Source organism: Trachypithecus francoisi, unplaced genomic scaffold, assembly GCF_009764315.1.
Source record: "Trachypithecus francoisi isolate TF-2019V2 unplaced genomic scaffold, Tfra_2.0 Lachesis_group2, whole genome shotgun sequence".
Taxonomy (NCBI): Eukaryota; Metazoa; Chordata; class Mammalia; order Primates; family Cercopithecidae; genus Trachypithecus; species Trachypithecus francoisi.
In genome coordinates this window covers 25,784,959-25,801,924 of record NW_022681465.1, presented here as the reverse complement: position 1 = coordinate 25,801,924, position 16,966 = coordinate 25,784,959, and the positions used below count along the sequence as shown (strand labels likewise).

The 16,966-nt window shown below is 34.5% G+C and overlaps 1 protein-coding gene across 2 annotated transcripts in view; it reads right to left on the bottom strand.

Annotated features, from left to right (window-relative positions):
• Positions 1–1,857: 1,857 nt before the first annotated feature.
• TMEM232 (transmembrane protein 232) overlaps positions 1,858–16,966 on the bottom strand; it is a 294,516-nt gene continuing 279,407 nt past the window's right edge. The window contains exons 13-15 of one of the 2 annotated variants that reach the window (XR_004429706.1): positions 9,559–9,652; positions 5,551–5,805; positions 1,858–1,969 (exon numbers count right to left, since the gene is read on the bottom strand). Coding sequence is in view for 1 of the 2 variants with exons in the window: in XM_033178954.1 (XP_033034845.1) it covers positions 5,602–5,805; positions 9,559–9,652 (298 nt within the window). In the remaining variant the exon portion in view is untranslated. Of the gene's footprint in view, positions 1,970–5,173; positions 5,806–9,558; positions 9,653–16,966 lie in introns of those variants that run through there. The other variant, XM_033178954.1, reaches the window with a different exon arrangement.

The window sequence follows — 16,966 nt, the reverse complement described above, 5'->3', positions numbered from 1 at the left end:
AATATCCCTCTATCTCTCCTAGTGACTTAGTTCCTCAGTACTGCAGGAGCTAATGCTACTAACCTGTCAGATTCAGGCTCCTTATCTATTTACATGTTTCTAGACCACACCTCTTCTCCTGAGGTACAGGGTGAGGACATCAAGCACCCTTAAATCTATCTCTCCACCTTTTTTTTTTTTTTTTTGAGATGGAGTCTTGCTCTGTCACCCAAGCTGGAATGCAGTGGTGCGATCTCGACTTACGGCAAGCTCAGCCTCCTGGATTCACACCATTCTCCCGCCTTAGCCTCCTGAGTAGCTGGGACTACAGGCACCTGCCACCACACCTGGCTACCTTTTTTTGTATTTTTAGTAGAGACGGGGTTTCACCATGTTAGCCAAATGGTCTCGATCTCCTGACCTGTGATCTGCCCACCTCAGCCTCCCAAAGTGCTGGGATTACAGGCATGAGCCACCAGGCCCCAACTTTTTTTTACCCTCCATAATGTCTCTGTTTGGAATAGGTTGAGTCTTTTCTTCCTTAAGACATGCCTTCCCATGAGGCCATAAGTCTCATGACATAGTTATCATGATGGAGAATGTATGCTATGGAAGAAATTCTACTGTATGCATCCTCTCGTCATTGTTTTTTTATTGGGAAGTTTTTGATTGGGAAGCCAACCAAAAAACTGGAGCTAGAGATTAACAGATTGGTTTGTTCAGATTTTCTATTTCTTCGTGTTTTGAAGCAATATTGAAACCATTACTGGATTGCCAATAGTCTGGCTATGTATTAAAAATCTGCACTGGTGATTCTGAGATGTTTGACCTTTACCTTATTCATTAATTTATGAAAGATGATTCACCTCCTTTCCAAAATAGAGTCAGCTTGTTAAATGTTATTGGAAAGCTGGATATCACAGGGATCTTCTAACTAAAAAATGTTTGGAAAGACATTTTATTTTTGTTTATTTTGGCTTTTCAGTGAAACAGGAAAAAAATAACAAGGCACTAGGTATTATGTAAATAGGTCCCTTAGCTAAAATGATTGCAGGAAAAAGTGAGCATGAGTAACATTAAAGCCAAATTATCCTTGAAATCTATGTCACCATGAAAAATGCACGTAGCAGAAAAGTAACCAACTCATCAACAGAATTTGTAAAACTAGACAAATATATAAATTTATATTATAGAAGATAATTTAAAATGCATTTTGCTCTAAGTTCCCAAATGCATTCTGCAAGTCAAATAAAATAACTAGAATCAGTACAAGGAGCCTTACAAATACCTAGTCTCCAGTGGCCAACCTGAGGTTGAGAAGTACTGTGTGGACTGAATTTGTTACTACACGTCTTTTCTACAGAGGCATTGGCACAACAGATTTTCAAGACTCTACCTTCCTTTGTATTAAATATTTAGCCCACAGAGGAGGTGACGAGTGTCATCGATTAATCACAGATAAGACAAATAGGGGTGTTCTTATTCATTTTACTTCAGGAAACTGAGATGTGAAGAGGAGTGAAGAAGCTGGAGGAGCCTATGGTGATTTTAATTGAGAGTCACTGGCAGACACAAAGTGAAAACTTAGTATGTGAGCAGTTGGACAACGTTTGAAAGCAACCCCAAAGCAATTCCTAATCAGCTAACTTTGGAATTTGGAAACAAAGTTCAGTGAAACTATAGAACTGCTGTTCTCAACTAGAAGCAATATGAAAAAGACACTCAGAAAGTAACTAACTAGTAGACAGTTACAGAGAAGGTTTTTACTGGTAGAAACAAAAGAATCAATTACTTAAATTATAATTGTTAAACATCATTATAGAGTGTCTAAAACTGTTGGTGTGAGTTATTTTTATCTGTTACCTTGGTGTGCTCCCTTTCTCCAAACACCCACTCATCAATGCCTGAGTCAAGATATTTGCTGTAGATATTATCTTCCTTAAATGTCTCTTTGGTGTGCCACACAAACCACTGTCAATCATTTGCTTTCCTTTTTTTTAAAAAAAAAAAAAATTCTATCAGGAGAAATGTTTATGTTCGTGTTTGTGTTACTCAGAATTTACTACAGTATTCTAATACTCTAGTGAAACTTAAACATTTAAAAGTTTTATGAGTATTCTCAATAAGGCAGCAGGTGAGAAAGAGAAATTGCTTTTGTGGTTACTAAGAGAAACCTTTGGAAACTTATGAAACCCATGATAAACCTATGAAACCCATAATAAAACCTGTGAAACCCATAACAAATAAATGTAGGAAGTCTTGAGTTTATTCTTTCAAAATAAACATAAGCATAAATGATAAAACAGCATGGAAACAAGTTTTAGATAGAAATTTATACCTGAGATATGTTAATATTTTTTAACAGTAGAGGCATTTAAAGATGACTAAGAGCCATGCAAGGTAGACAGACATGTAGAATCTTTCTCTTTCTCTGTTTTTCTCCTATCAACTCTAAGTGGGAAGAATGGGAAAAAAACTAAGGTTGAGAAATCATAAGCTGAACAAGAGAGTAGTTGAAATAATTTATCTGGTACCCAACTCAGTCTATGACTCATAGAATCCTTTGTGAGTTTTGAAGCAAAGTGACTACTAAACATAAATTACAAATAATTCCAATTGAATTTGTGTTAAATGAACTTTTTGGAAGAAGTAATAATTAGTTATGAAAATAAAGTATAGTAAAATTTATTTTTAAGCCATTTACATAAACTTAAATGGTGATACTTTCTTTTAAACTTTTTTTTTTTTTTTTGTCCTGGGAAAACTTGCAGAATAAGCAGAAAACAAGGCCAACGGTGCAAAAGAAAAGAAAGGAGAGTTAACTTTTATTGAATGGTCTGATAACGTTCTAAGCCATACAATGTTCATTTATTTAACTAATGTCTTTCATCTCCAAACCCACCCTTATTTTCTCTGCTTTGTGATGCTGAAGAACAGGAAGCACACAAGAGAAAGAGTTTCAGGATGAGAGGGAAGAAAACACCTGATTCTTCCAGTTTTCTTTCTCTTCCTGACAGTGTGGTTTCAGCAAGATACAAGTTGTTTCAGTTTTCAGTTTTTTCTGCACTCCCAGAACCAACTGTATTGTGCCCCCTCAAAAGTACCAGCAATAACTGGGCAATGTCTCCCCATCAGGGATCCGAGTCCGGCTGTGTGAAGTGCCTTCTACATCCCTTAGATTTTAACAACGCAAACCTCTTCTCTCTGATTCCGTGGCTCCAAATGTGGTAGCAGTTTCCTGCAGCTACTGTTTCTGTTATTGCTATGCTCCCTTTCCATTTATTCAGTTTCTAACACCTTTGAACATAATTTCTTACATTAAATTCTCTCTGCTAAAATGACTGACAGGTTTGTTTTCTTTCCTAATTGGCTTCTAAATGATATCACTCTTTACATAAATTGTGTCAATTTTATAAACGAGTAAATGAAAATGAAAACGGGTTCAGTAACTTGCCTAATGTTCCGTGACTGGCAGAAAGCATAACTAGAGTGTGATTCCAGATCTACACCCTACAGTCTTTGCTAATATTGCAGACAGAATCAGCGAAATAGGAGAAACACCGTGAGAAATACCTGTTGCCAAATATTAAGAGTTTTAAAAATAATTTAAGAATAAAGGTGTCAGTATTCTAATTAATCATCTCTCTCTCTCCTCTTCTTTCTTTCTCCATATATCTAAAGATTTGTTTAGCTCCCTTCCAAATCACCACTATGACATAAAAAGGGTTACTTTAAAAAAGGCATGAATCCACAAGAAGAAAAGATAATAGCATGTTGGAAGTATTAAGATAATTGTGAAGTAAGAAAGAAGGTGAACAGGTAGAAATACGCTAAGCAGAGCAGAGAAAACATAAACCTAAGTCTGCAGTGAGGAGGCCTTAAGGACCATGACTCAGAAATTGGAGATACCAGGTTTCTTTTACAAAGATGGTGCTGAAAGAGCAGGATTTGTTGAAATTCTTGTAAGTAACAGTTAGATCTTCAGAGTCCCCTTACTAAAACTTACAGCTTGTTATATCTTGCTACAAACCAATAAAATGATTACAAATTAGAAGGACGTTCAGAGTTTGGTAAGGCTCATGTCACTGATGGCTTTGATGAGAGAGAAGTTTGGACGGAAGGATGGGAGAAAATTGAAACCTCGATGGGTTTAGGAGTGAGTGATGAAGAGGGACTTAAGAGGAGATAGTGAATAGTTGATGGAACAAGAGTTTTGAAGGGATAAGATTTGGAGAAAAGGGCCTGGCTGGTCTTCTATAGATTTTTTTTTTTTTTTCACAAGTGAAGAAATCAAAGATGGAGGAAGGTATTTGGAAAGGCGTATTGGGAGATATTTCTAGGAATTTTCATAGTCTCCATTTGAGACCACAACGGTAAGATAAAAGGTTTAGAAAGAGAAATGTAAGTTTGAATTAGCTATACAGGAAATCAAAACAGCAACCTACACGCAACATTTTTCTGCCGTCTGTTATTGTTATTTTAAACAAAGAATGATACCTGAATTCACATAATATAGGTCACAAACTTTGGTCCATGGATCAAACTTAACTTGAAAATATGCTATTAAAAATTATTGTCAACATTTGGTTACTTAGCTTTTTTTTTTTGAAAAGTAATCCCATTTAAAAGCTTCTTGAAAGACTGGAGGATTTTACAATACTGACATACATTGTAGAATGCAACCAAGTGGTGGGAAATTTCTCTAGATAGGATAGGTATTCCTTAGCCGGCTTCACTAATTTATGTTTCCTTTCTGACCTGGTAGTCATTTGAGTTTGACACCCCTGATAAAGTCCCTGTCTCTTGAGTATCACCAAGTCACCTGTGTGAAACTGAGGTGTGATTATTATCTATATTTTTCAGTTTTCAGGAAAGGAATATAAGACATCACAAAACTCCACCCTGTTACTGTTACTCATAGGTTCCGAACTTCAGGTGAAGTGAAGTTCCGTTTCTAAAATAACTCCTATCTGTACGAATGTTTTCAACAGTTACTCCTGGACCTTCCAGGATCATACAAATTCATTCTCATAAACTCACAGAACAGAGTAAAACCAGCATCTCTCAGGAGTCCCCTCTGGCATCTGTTAAAGATCAAGCCAATCAGTCTAAGATGACCAGCCCTTCTGGATTCAAATCTCTGAAATAGGGTTTGTTTGGTTTGGTATAAATTGATTATAAAATGCCAATCAAGTAAGATGCCATAATATTTTTATTTGAATAATAGTAATTACAGGATTGTTAGCTTATGCTCATTCTGTTTTCAAGAAATAATTCTTGTATGGTGACTCATTAATTAATTTGTAATGAATTTCCATCTAACTGTTTGATGAACATCAATGTTCTGCGAATCAGTTATCAAGTATGCTGTACAATCATGAGATAAATGTCAATTGAGAAAAATACTACATGTAGTCTTGGAAATTTTTGACTAGTGAAATCACTTCATTCAAGTGTGATTAAAAGTTGGTCATTAATTTAGAACTAAGAAATAACTATTAAACAGCTTGTATCAGGATAACAAGTTCTTTCTAAACAATACCTCAATTTAATGACAAGAAGTTCTCTTACTATGTAGCTATCTTGGTATTTTTCATGTTATGTATTTCTGCCATGTAGACCTCAATTTTGGGAGGTGGCATTTTTTTTTCTAATTACTTCCTTCCTATACGGAAGCTCATAGGGCTTAGTTTGCTTATGTAGTTTCTCTTCTCTTTTCTTCATAACTTCTTGAAAGTGTTTTTTCTCTGCTAACTTTTTATCTTTAAGTTCTTGGGCCTTGCATATTGCATCTTCTTTTTCACAGATCTTTAGCTCTTCCTGCCACTGTTACAGAGAGAAAATGTCATTCACATATGATTTTCCATTAAAAACATGCCTATCAATTAAGCTGCTCAAAATGCAGATTCTTATATCCAATTATACTTTTAGTTTTTTCCATGACATTCCTCAAAAATTTTATATCTACCACACTGGCAAAACATATGTATCACCTATTAGAATGCATGTAAATCCCACAAAACAGAATTTTCTCAATATATTTAAAGATAAAAAAATCATTAAAAAGAAGACATTATAGGTTTTATATTTCTGTATTCCAAATGGTTTTACTTTCTTCATCAATATTGGTATTTATATGACAGCATGAGTTATAAAATGAAGAACCAGGTGAAAGCAAAAGAGAAAGAAAAAGATACAGAAAATACAAATTAAACAGAAAGGCAAAAACTCTAATACCGCTCTCTATGAAGTTAAAAATAAAATTAATGGTCAGGTAAATGCATACTATGCAGAAGTCCAGTAAAAAATCTCTAAAGAATTTATTTTAATTGGCCATGATAATATTTTCTTTTTCTTTTGCTTTCACTTAGTTTTTCACTTTATAACCCATGATGTCATGTAAATAGTAGTATATCTGAAGGCATGAGCCCTAAGAATGAGTGACAAGTATTGTAAGTAATGATAATCAAACATCATCATGAAATATATATATAATTAAGAGGAACTTATTTTCTCTTCTAATACATTTGATGAAGGAAATGATGAAAACAGATGGTAAACACTTTATGCTGGGTAAAACATTCGGGGCAGAATGACTCCTAGTATGAAATATTGGAAATTCCTAAGGATACTGCCAATGCTGTCTTTTTGTCACCCTCAGCTCATGCATATACACAAATGATCAGTCTGAGATTAGCAACCCATTAATTAATTTATAGATTACTATATATACCAGTACTGTGAATCACAAATAACGTTTGTCATCTGGGATATTCAGATAATAAAAAGCAGAGCTAAACATCACAGTCCATAACATGTCACTCAGCTTTGACGAATGCAGTAAAATTTTGTAAAATGTTAATATACTCATATTAGAGTAAACATTAAAAATAAAAGCATAATAATATCAAATCCATTATTTATTCCTAGTTGAGTTTTAATTACATAAGAAATATAAAAGTTAACTGCACTTATCTTAAGACTGTATTTATAAACAGTTATTACTCATACGTTTGGTTTCTCAGGAACTAGTCTTGCATAAAATATATCGGAAATTAAGGCAAAACCTCCAGAACAGTCAGGCACAGGCTAAAATTCATACTGTGGTTTAGTCTACAAGTTCTATGATACTCAACTATGACATATTATTTTTCTCATATAATAAACTAATAATCTAGTTGTTTAAGGAAATTACCAATTTTATGAGCATAGAAGTTATAGGTGGTATAATAATGACAGTATCCATAAACAAAGAGCACTAATCTATCCTATAGGAAAGATTTCGATAGATCTCATTATTTTGTTTTTTAAATTGTGAAAAATCAAAAGAGAGTTAATTCTTAAGAACTGCCAGTAAGTTAAAATTCTTGGTTTCCCAAACAGCATGTATAAAAGCATCAATACATATAAAAGCAGCCAAGAAGGGGTATCATATCATCACTCTCCAGAAGACAGCTCTTCCCCCTTTCCCCCTTCTTAGAATTTGTAATGGTTGAAATTCACCATAACCTCAAAATCCTTCTTTTCATTAAGCTTAGGAAAAAGCATACTTTCTTTTTGTCTCTGGTGACCATGACAACAGTTCAACTTGGGTAAATAATTGTATTTTTTGACTTTATATGCCATTATTATTGTCTGTTGTGGTAGCTAGGAGGATGGATGCAAAAAAAAAAAAAATAGATATGTTTGAAATCTATGGGAAGTGGAAGCACCATTTACTGCTTTATTCAACTTATTCACTCAGTAATTCAATGATCATGCTATGGAATACTAGCAATGTATAAGGTACCTTAATATCTCCCGAGCAATGAGGTATATTTTCTATTCCCTGCATATAATAACCCCTCAACAAAAGTCTGTTGGCTTAGAAGGATAATTATATCTGTAGCTGAGGGGATGTGTTTTTGTTCTTTGTCGATATTGCAGATCCCACCCTCCCACTTCTAATTCTGGTTAGGAATCAGAAGCCAAGAACTTGAGCAGCTATGAAAAAGTGGAAAGGAAAGTAGATTTGGAGTAGGGAAATCTGTTTTTGTGCATAGACTCATTTACTTAAAACATTGAACAAGTAACTGAATTGTAAGCAAGTTTGTTCTCCTTTTTGGTAAATGTTTTACAGGGTTGTAAGGATTAAATTAACTACTGTAAGAGCATTTTGTGAAGCATAAAGTATAAGTACAAAGCACCATTGCTACACCCATCTGAAAAGAAGTGGTATATACATGAATACTGAAAAAAATATAATATTCAGAGACAATTCAATAGACTTTCCAAAATCAGTACTATGAATTACTAGTTTATTAGGCTATCCACACATTAAACAATTTGGATCTGTAAGTTTTCAAGCATATTTTTGAAAAAGATTTATTTATCCTTCTTTAGCTACAATATAAGCAGGCTCATAGCAGTGATTACTTGGATAATGCTTACACCCTTGGAAAAAGGAAAAGATAATGCACGGTTGTTAGGAGCTATCTCTGTATCTCTGTCATTCATAATACTCTCTTCTCTTTCTTTAGCCCTAGACAGACCAAAGTAGATATTTATACATGTGTGTATGTGTGTGTTTGTGTATGTAATGTTGGCAAATTGCTATTTCTTATAATTTCTTCTAGATAATTCAGTTGAAGTAATGAGTAGGAAAATATAGATGTTGAAATTTATAAGCCATTTGAAATTTTTGAAGATTACCTGTACATATATTGGTTTAACAAAAACTTTATTAGTGAATAACAGAATATTGCAGCTCTCATTTTGTCATTTCAAGGTATCAGTCAGTCTCCAAAGCCCAATATTTATAGCTGTTGCTAGAGTGGCTTAATTACTAGTGATGTGGTAAAAACTATTTAATGTGATCAGTAAATAAAATAATCTCTTCACAAGATTACTACTTAAAAGTAGTGTGAAAAACTTAATTGTTAATATAATTGCAATCTGAGAGATAATATTGAACTACTGTTGATAAAATTAAGTGCATTATGTATGCCATATATTTTATTCAAAGAAAAAAACAGAAAATAAGTATTTTCTCTCATACTTTAATTCTGCTCCTGAAAAAAACTAGGCATAAAATGATGTGTATTTGGTAAGAAATTATCAACTAAATATAGCACAATGAATTGAAGTGTCTTCTGTGAATAGTCTTGTATTGCCACTGCTTTTTAAACTCACATTAAGAACAAAGTAATTAACAGTCTTTCTGATCTGCCAAGGGTAAAGAACGACCTCACTGAAAATTGAGCCAAAAGATTTTTGTCCCGTTTTTAGAACTACACTGTAGAAGAAACCAGTGTTCAGTGTTCAATATAAGATTCTTGTCACAAGAAATCAGTACTAATTCAGAAAACAGGATTAGGCTAGTATTTTACAAATGACAGAAGGTCAAATTTTCTGTGACCCAATGAAGACACTAAGGTGTACAGATAACATAGTGAGATATAATTCAGTTTGGCAAACCAATCATGGCTCTACTTTTAAATTTCACATATTAAGGTTTCAGTTTCAGAACTACATTTTATAATTTAAAGTGCTTTTAAAGAACAAGGCTTTTGCTGCTATTTAAAAAAAAATCAGTCTTACGTGATGGTCAATGATTTTTGCCAACTCTTTATCTGCCTTGGTGAAGAAATCTGGATATGGAAACATGGGAATTTCTGATACAGAAGGATGTTCCCTTCAAAAGAGCACAAGAACAAATCCAACATTAGGTATAGGTACTCCTATTCCCCAGAAATAGAATTCCAAGTCATAATTTATTATCAAGCATTTTGATTCTTCATTGTTAACATAAAGTATTTACTTTGTGTAGACTGTGGTATGTTAGCTTTTAGGTTTTGTAAGCCATCTTGGGTCAATAAAACTGACAATTTTGAGGGTAGGACATGACATACAGGATGATTTAAGTGACCGTCCCCATACGCAGTTCCACAACCCTGGAAGTTCTGGTGGAAGCCTAAGCCTAAGAATTTGTTCTAAGATATGCTGAAAAAATGATGTGACTTCAATACATTTCCAAAGTCTTTGTATTACTAAGGGTGGAATTTTGGTAGACAGATTAGCATAGTTCAATGAAATTGTTGGTAGTACAAAGCTGGGCCTCAAACTAAGGGAGACTTGGTGTTAAATTATCCACATAATTATTGTATTATTAAAGTCATTATGAAGAAATTGTGTGAATCCAGGAACACTTAAAGTAATAAGACGGTAATAGAAGGTGGTTTTGAGAGTGGGAATGTGCGAGTAAAAGAGAAAGTCTTAGGGAAGAGCCTAAAAAGAGGCAGCCAGTGAGAAATTTCCATATTCAAAAAAATCTAGTCAATTTTTAAGACTAGAACTAATTTATTTCTGGTTTCTGCCTTTCCCAATCCAGTGTACTCTACATTCTTGACACACCACAGTCCCCTCATTTCATCAGGTTCTGTTGGTCTATACTGCACTAAAGGCTTCTCAAATCTCCACCATCACTTCCCTAGACCAAGCCACCATAATCTCTCACCTGGATGAAGCCTTCATGTTCAGAATTCCCACATCCACCATTCCTTACCCACTTTACTCTTGTCTCTATACAGTAGGCAGAATTGTTTTCAAAACACAAAGTGGACCATGTCAGTCTCCTACATCAAACTGTTCATTATTTCTCCATTCGCTTTAAGATTAAGATTACATTTATTAAGGAAACTTGAAGTAAACTGTGCATTTGTTAAAGTGGTTTTGCCTGGTTTCTCCAGACTTATTTATTTCCTTTACTTGCTTGGGTCTATGTATCCCTAATGCACAGGCTTTCTTGCAGTTGCTGGAATGTATGTCGTTCCATCCCACTGTTGCTTGTTTTCACATGCTGTCATTTCTTTCTCTAATGCCTTTCTCTTTCTCCTTCTTCTACCCCTGCTGCAGGGCTAGTTAATGCCTACTCACCCTTCAGCTCTCAGTTCAAGCTCATTACCATAGCTCTCAATCTACCATGGCTATTTCCTTCCTTATACTTACTTCAAGTTGTAATTTTACATTTATCATGTCCCTGTGTGAGTTTTATGTTTTCCTGACTAGAGTATGAGCTACACGATCATGGAGACTTTTGCCTGTTTGCTTACCATTATTTCCTCAGTGCCCAACACAGTGCCACTAGATATTCAATGAATGTTTGTATGTTTGCTGAATGATTAAATGAATAAATGAAAACTATGATATGCTTTAATACTCTTTATTTTCCAAGCCATCAATAAGAGTCTACCACACAATACTCTTTTTTTTTTTTTGAGACGGAGTCTCGCTCTGTCACCCAGGCTGGAGTGCAGTGGCCGGATCTCGGCTCACTGCGAGCTCCGCCTCATGGGTTCACGCCATCCTCCTGCCTCAGCCTCCCAAGTAGCCGGGACTACCACAACACTCTTATGTTAGTGGAGTAGTATCCAGTATTGCAAATGGAGGGCAATCTCAGGAGACACGCTGAGAGTACAGTTGACGGTAGGAGTTCAAAAGGAAACAATGGAAGTTACAGGCAACCAGGAAAAATGGAGCCCTCTCCAACTGAATAATATTCAGAAACTTTGTGTGGCAGAAAAGCACTAAGCTTCTTAATGCATGCAGAATAGGGCCTTTAGTCATTCTATTAAAGTACTGTATTACAGAAAAATATGATCCTAGAAAGCTGGAAAATTAGGGGACATGTAGGGGGTGACAACTGGTTTAACTAAATTCATTTCGTGAAATTTGGGCAGTTTTGATATTCAAAGAATTGTGCCAAATGCTAAAAAAAAAAAAAAAGATAAAACAGAATCTTAAAATCATTTTAAGGTTAAAAGTGTTCAAGCAAATTGCCTAAAATTTTTTCTTGAACAAGAAGTGTTAAATTTTTAAAAATGTAGGCAACATAGTATCAAAAGACCTTTAACACAGGAAAAATAAATGGATATGCTTATACATCTGTGATTTCTTAGTTACCTCAGTTGAATTTTGTGGTAGAAAATAAAAATTTATAGAGAACATAATGAAAGATAACATGAGACATGAGAGAAGTAAACATTCAGGGATAGAAACAGAAAAAAAATAGTAAAATGTCTAAGCATATGGGCTCTGTACTTAGACAAATCTCAAAGCAAATTTTAGTTCTACCACTTAGTGTTATTTAATCCCTCTGTTCTTCAGTTTCTTCATCCTTAATATTGAAAAATAATAGCACCTGCCTTATTATGTTTTCACAAGGAATAAGAAGGAATTAGATATAAATCGAACACTAAACAAGTTTCAGCTGCAATATCTTTATCATCTTCATTGTCAAAAGAATTCAGAGGAAAAAGCCATGGTGTTTAGCTGGTATTATTGATAGTAAGAAAAAGGAATGGGGGACTAAACAATTTTGTCAGCATTAAATGAGATATAGAATTTTGACATTTGAAGTTAAATGAACAGTAGAGAGAAACTTTTTAAGAAAATGGTATACTAGTTTCCTAGGGCCACTTTAACTAATTACCACAGACTAGGAGGCTTAGATAAACAGAAATTCATTCTATCATAGTTCTGGAGGAAAAAAAATTCTAAATCAAAGTGTTAGCAGCCTTGGATACTCCAGCAGCTTTGGGGAAAAATTTATTCCTTGCTACTCTTAGCTTCTAATGACTATTGGTTCTTTGGTATTCCTGGGCTTGTAGACACTTCACTCCTGGCTCTCTCTCTATCTCCACATGGCTTTTTCCTTCTGGGACTCTGGGTGTCTTCTACTGTTCTGTTTCTTACAATGACATTTAAGTTTTTATTTTTAATGTTTTGGGGTACACAGTAGGTGTATATATTTATGGGGTACATGAGATATTTTGATACAGGCATGCAGTGCATAATAATCATATCATAGAGAATGGGTTATACATACCCTGAAGCATTTATCCCTCATGTTATAAACAATCCAATTACACTTTTAAAGTTATTTTAAAATGTACAATTAAGTTATTCGTAACTATAGGCACTCCATTGTGCTGTCACATAGTCGATCATATTCATGCTTTCGATTTTTTGTACGCATTAACCATTCCTACCTTTTCCCCGTTCACCTACTTTCCTTCCCAGCCCCGGTAACAATCCTACCCTCTATGTCTATGAGTTCAATTGTTTTGATAGTATAAGGACATGCTTTATAAGAATACTGTCATTGAATTTAAGGTCCACAAGAGCAAGGTGGCCTTAAGATTCCCCTCAGTTTCCCTAAACTTTAGACAGGCCTCTGACCTCCCCTTTCTTAGCACAATATTCACTTTAGAAAACTTTCAATTGTAAATTTTCTGTCTGCCCTTTTGAAATATAAATATTCTCCCATCCTCTTGGTAGTTTTATAACACAGGAATTTCTTGCTCAATGACCTGGAGCCATCTCTTTGAAAGGTATCCTCAAGGAAGATAGCCACCATCTGCCCAGTCTCTGTGGGAGGTCTAGGAGCCTAACTTAGTTAAGTGACAAACAGCAAATGCATCACATTGACCTAAAAACATGAATCAACGTACTTTCTAATGTGCTCCAGTATGTTTCCACTAGCTAACCCCAGCACTTACACATCCTCCTCCATTGCAATAGTCTTGAATAAACTCCTCTTTGACTGTTTAATTTGTCCAGTACAACTTTTCTTTGACACATTATAATTCAGGATAATCTCATCTCAAGACCCTTAATTACATCTACAAAAACTCTCTCTCCAAAGAAGGGAACATTTATAGGTACAAGGGGTTAAAACTTAGTCATATCTTTTGGGAAAAACAATTAAACCTGTTATAGATGACAAAACAGGAACAAAGACTCAGGAAAATAAAATAAATAACTCATTTCAGAAAACATATGTAGACTGAGATGGCTGGGACTGAGACTACACTGAAGTGAAGAGGAGGTGACTAATTTATTCATTTGTTCAAACATTTATTTGCAAGAGGATGTTATTATCAGGAGTGGGAAGACATAATAAGAGGAAAAATCTTAGATTCTTCTCTCCAGAAACTTGAAGTTCACATGGGAGAAGACATATAAACAGACATTCATGGTACATTGGGAAAATGGCTGCAAAATATGTTTCTTTGGAGTAGAAAGGTGGGGAGCTGGCATCATTTAACTTAGTCTGAGAGTGGGTAAGAGAGATCTACCTGGATGGATTATGCATGATTATCCCAATAGGATGATTATTAGAGTCATGAAAAGATACCTATAGGACATGTTCAGTTTCTTTAACAGTTCAAGGATGAGAAATGTGCAAAGATATTTACAAGAAAAGGGGGAATAATGTATTTCTTTATGCAGAATTACGGTTTTTCAAGTCTCCAAAGCTCTCCTGAAGACATACTGGTAAAAAGTGAGCGTCCCGTTAGGCAGGATCTATTCCCCAGGAGCAGGAGGCATGCATAGGTTTCAGGCCTCTCTATTCCTACATCTCACACTCTGACCTCAGATCTGGCATGGAAGCATCAATTGAGCAGATAAAATATTGTTTTTATCTCAGGAAAACTACATTAACCATTGGAATTATCCAATGAGGAGAAGATATTTTATCAATTATACAAACCCTAGAATTCTGTTGTTACTTAACAATTGAATGACCTCCCCACTTATCCCACTTTCTGAGGAAAATTGGGTACCATAGACTCATTGGTTGATATGGTTTTTCTCAGTATATTTATTCTCCTTTTTGAGATTCATCATAGATTAATGATCTCTCACTGATTTCAAACACAACTTGCTCCAATTAATTGTGTACATTGTCTGGAAGCTTATCTTATTATTTGGCTACTAGAACCTTTTCTTTAGCTAACTTTGTCTTAGTTCTAATTGCAATTTCTTCCGATGAAGGCCTTTCTGAAGACAACAAGAAGTCCATGATATAGACACTGTCCATGGAGCCTTGATTTCTTTTAGAAGAGAATGATAGTAGAAACCTGAATCTGGAATATATGGTGATATATTGGATGATTCCTCAAAACTTTTGGAGTTAAGAGGAGTGATATCAGAAAAAAAAACTACTTAAATCATTCTAATAGCATAAGAAAAATCATCTTATATCAAAATATCATGAGTTCATGTTATTTTTGATTAAATTAACTTTCTTTTTAACTTTCTCTAAGAACTTATTGCTCAAACTTTTCTCTCATTTAATTAGCTTTGTGGTATTATACTAAAGAGGGTAAATCATACTATGTATTGAAGTTGCACAAACCATCTCCAATACTTAGAGGTTTCCTTTTTTGTTGTTCTCAGAGCCCAAATAGGTTAATATTCAGATTGTCACCTTACTACTATTACTGAAGCAATAATTACTTGAAAGGAAAATAAATTCCTTCCTCTCTTTAAGGTAAATTAAATATATGCAGTTTCAAAAGAGCTACTATTTCAGATAGAATAACATAAAATCACCAAACAATAGCAATAGAAGTTATAATACATACAAATGCCTTTGAGGGTTTCTAAAAACATGTTTTTGTTTTCCTCTAAAATTTCACTTAGTTCTTTTTCCATGGTCACTAGTGTCATAATCATCGATCATGGGAATTTTTAGGTTAAATTCTGATTTATTATAAACATTTGAATAAATATCTCAGTATTGTATTAAATACAATTTTCAACAACCTTTAGGGTTTCTGTTTGTCACTAAAGTGAGTAGCTTGCAGCAGATCAATGACCTGACAGATAACAATTGCTACGAGAGCCAAAGATTATTTTAAAAATCTGTGTAAAAGCATTCACGATACATTAAGCAACAGGATGTGAAAGGCCAAAATATCAGAGAAGAGAGATCTGGAGAAGTAAGGAGCTGCAAAATATACTTCTCCTTAGAGCATTTCTCCTTTTATTTTATAGAGTGAAAAGTGAAAAATCTAGGCAGAGAAATTTTGATTAGAACTTGAGAAGCCAGGAAAGTACTTGGCAATCTTACAGGGTTGAAAAAGCAAAAAAGAGTTTAGAGCTGCCAAGGTAGCCAGGACTTGGAGGATCAAGCTCAAGAGAAGTGAGCACCACACACACCACTAAGTTTCCCCCCAGGAATTTTCTAAATTATTAAACTGAGAAGGCTAAGAAGCCAAGCAAAGAAGTCACCAACAAGCAGAGTGGAATTTTCAGAAACTTTACAGTTTCTGAAAATTTGGGGCTCAAATCTACAAAACTAGAGAGACCTTGATGAACATCTCAGGCTCTCCTTTGGGACTCCTGAAAATTTACACTCTGGGGTTATGTTTGAATCACATGTAGATTTAACTTAAAAGTTAGATAATCCTGGAGTCAGTTCAGCTCCTGGTTAGATGAAAATGCTCTGCCATCAATCAAGATGCATAGCAGAAGAAGGTGAACTCTCTCTCTCTGCTGTGCATAGTATGCACCTGGAGTTTTTGTCATTTTTAATACAAAAGATCCAGAATTCAATAGAAAATGATAAGGCATACTGGGCAAATCTCATACACAGAAGGTTTATATTGGAGTTATAAATATGGATTTAAAATAACTATGATAAATATATTTAAATAAATAGCCAGGTGAAGAATTTTGCCAGAAAACTGGAATCTATCTTAAAATTCACATATTACTTATAGAATTGACAAAAAGAAAAAACCAGTAAGTGAAATTAAGAAGTTCGTAGGTGTATAGAACAGCAGATTAGACATAGCAGAAAAGAAGATTGGTGAAATGGAAGATAGGGAAACAGAAATATCTAGGCTGAAGCAAGGGAAAAACAGGCAGAATATATAGAAAAGAACAGAAGAGACATATATGAGAATGTTCCTAGCAGCATCGTTTGTATAGTATAAAATGAGAAGTAAATCAAATATTTACCAATAATTCAAGGGATGAATTTTGGTAGCTTTATAAAATGGAAATACTTTAAGTATCTAAAAACTTTAAATACTTTAGCTACAATAAGTGAAGTCTAGATGCAACCACATAGAATAGTTTGAGCACAAATTTTTATTTTTATTTTTTGAGATGGATTCTTGCTCTGTCACCTAGGTTGGAGTGCAGTGGCACGATC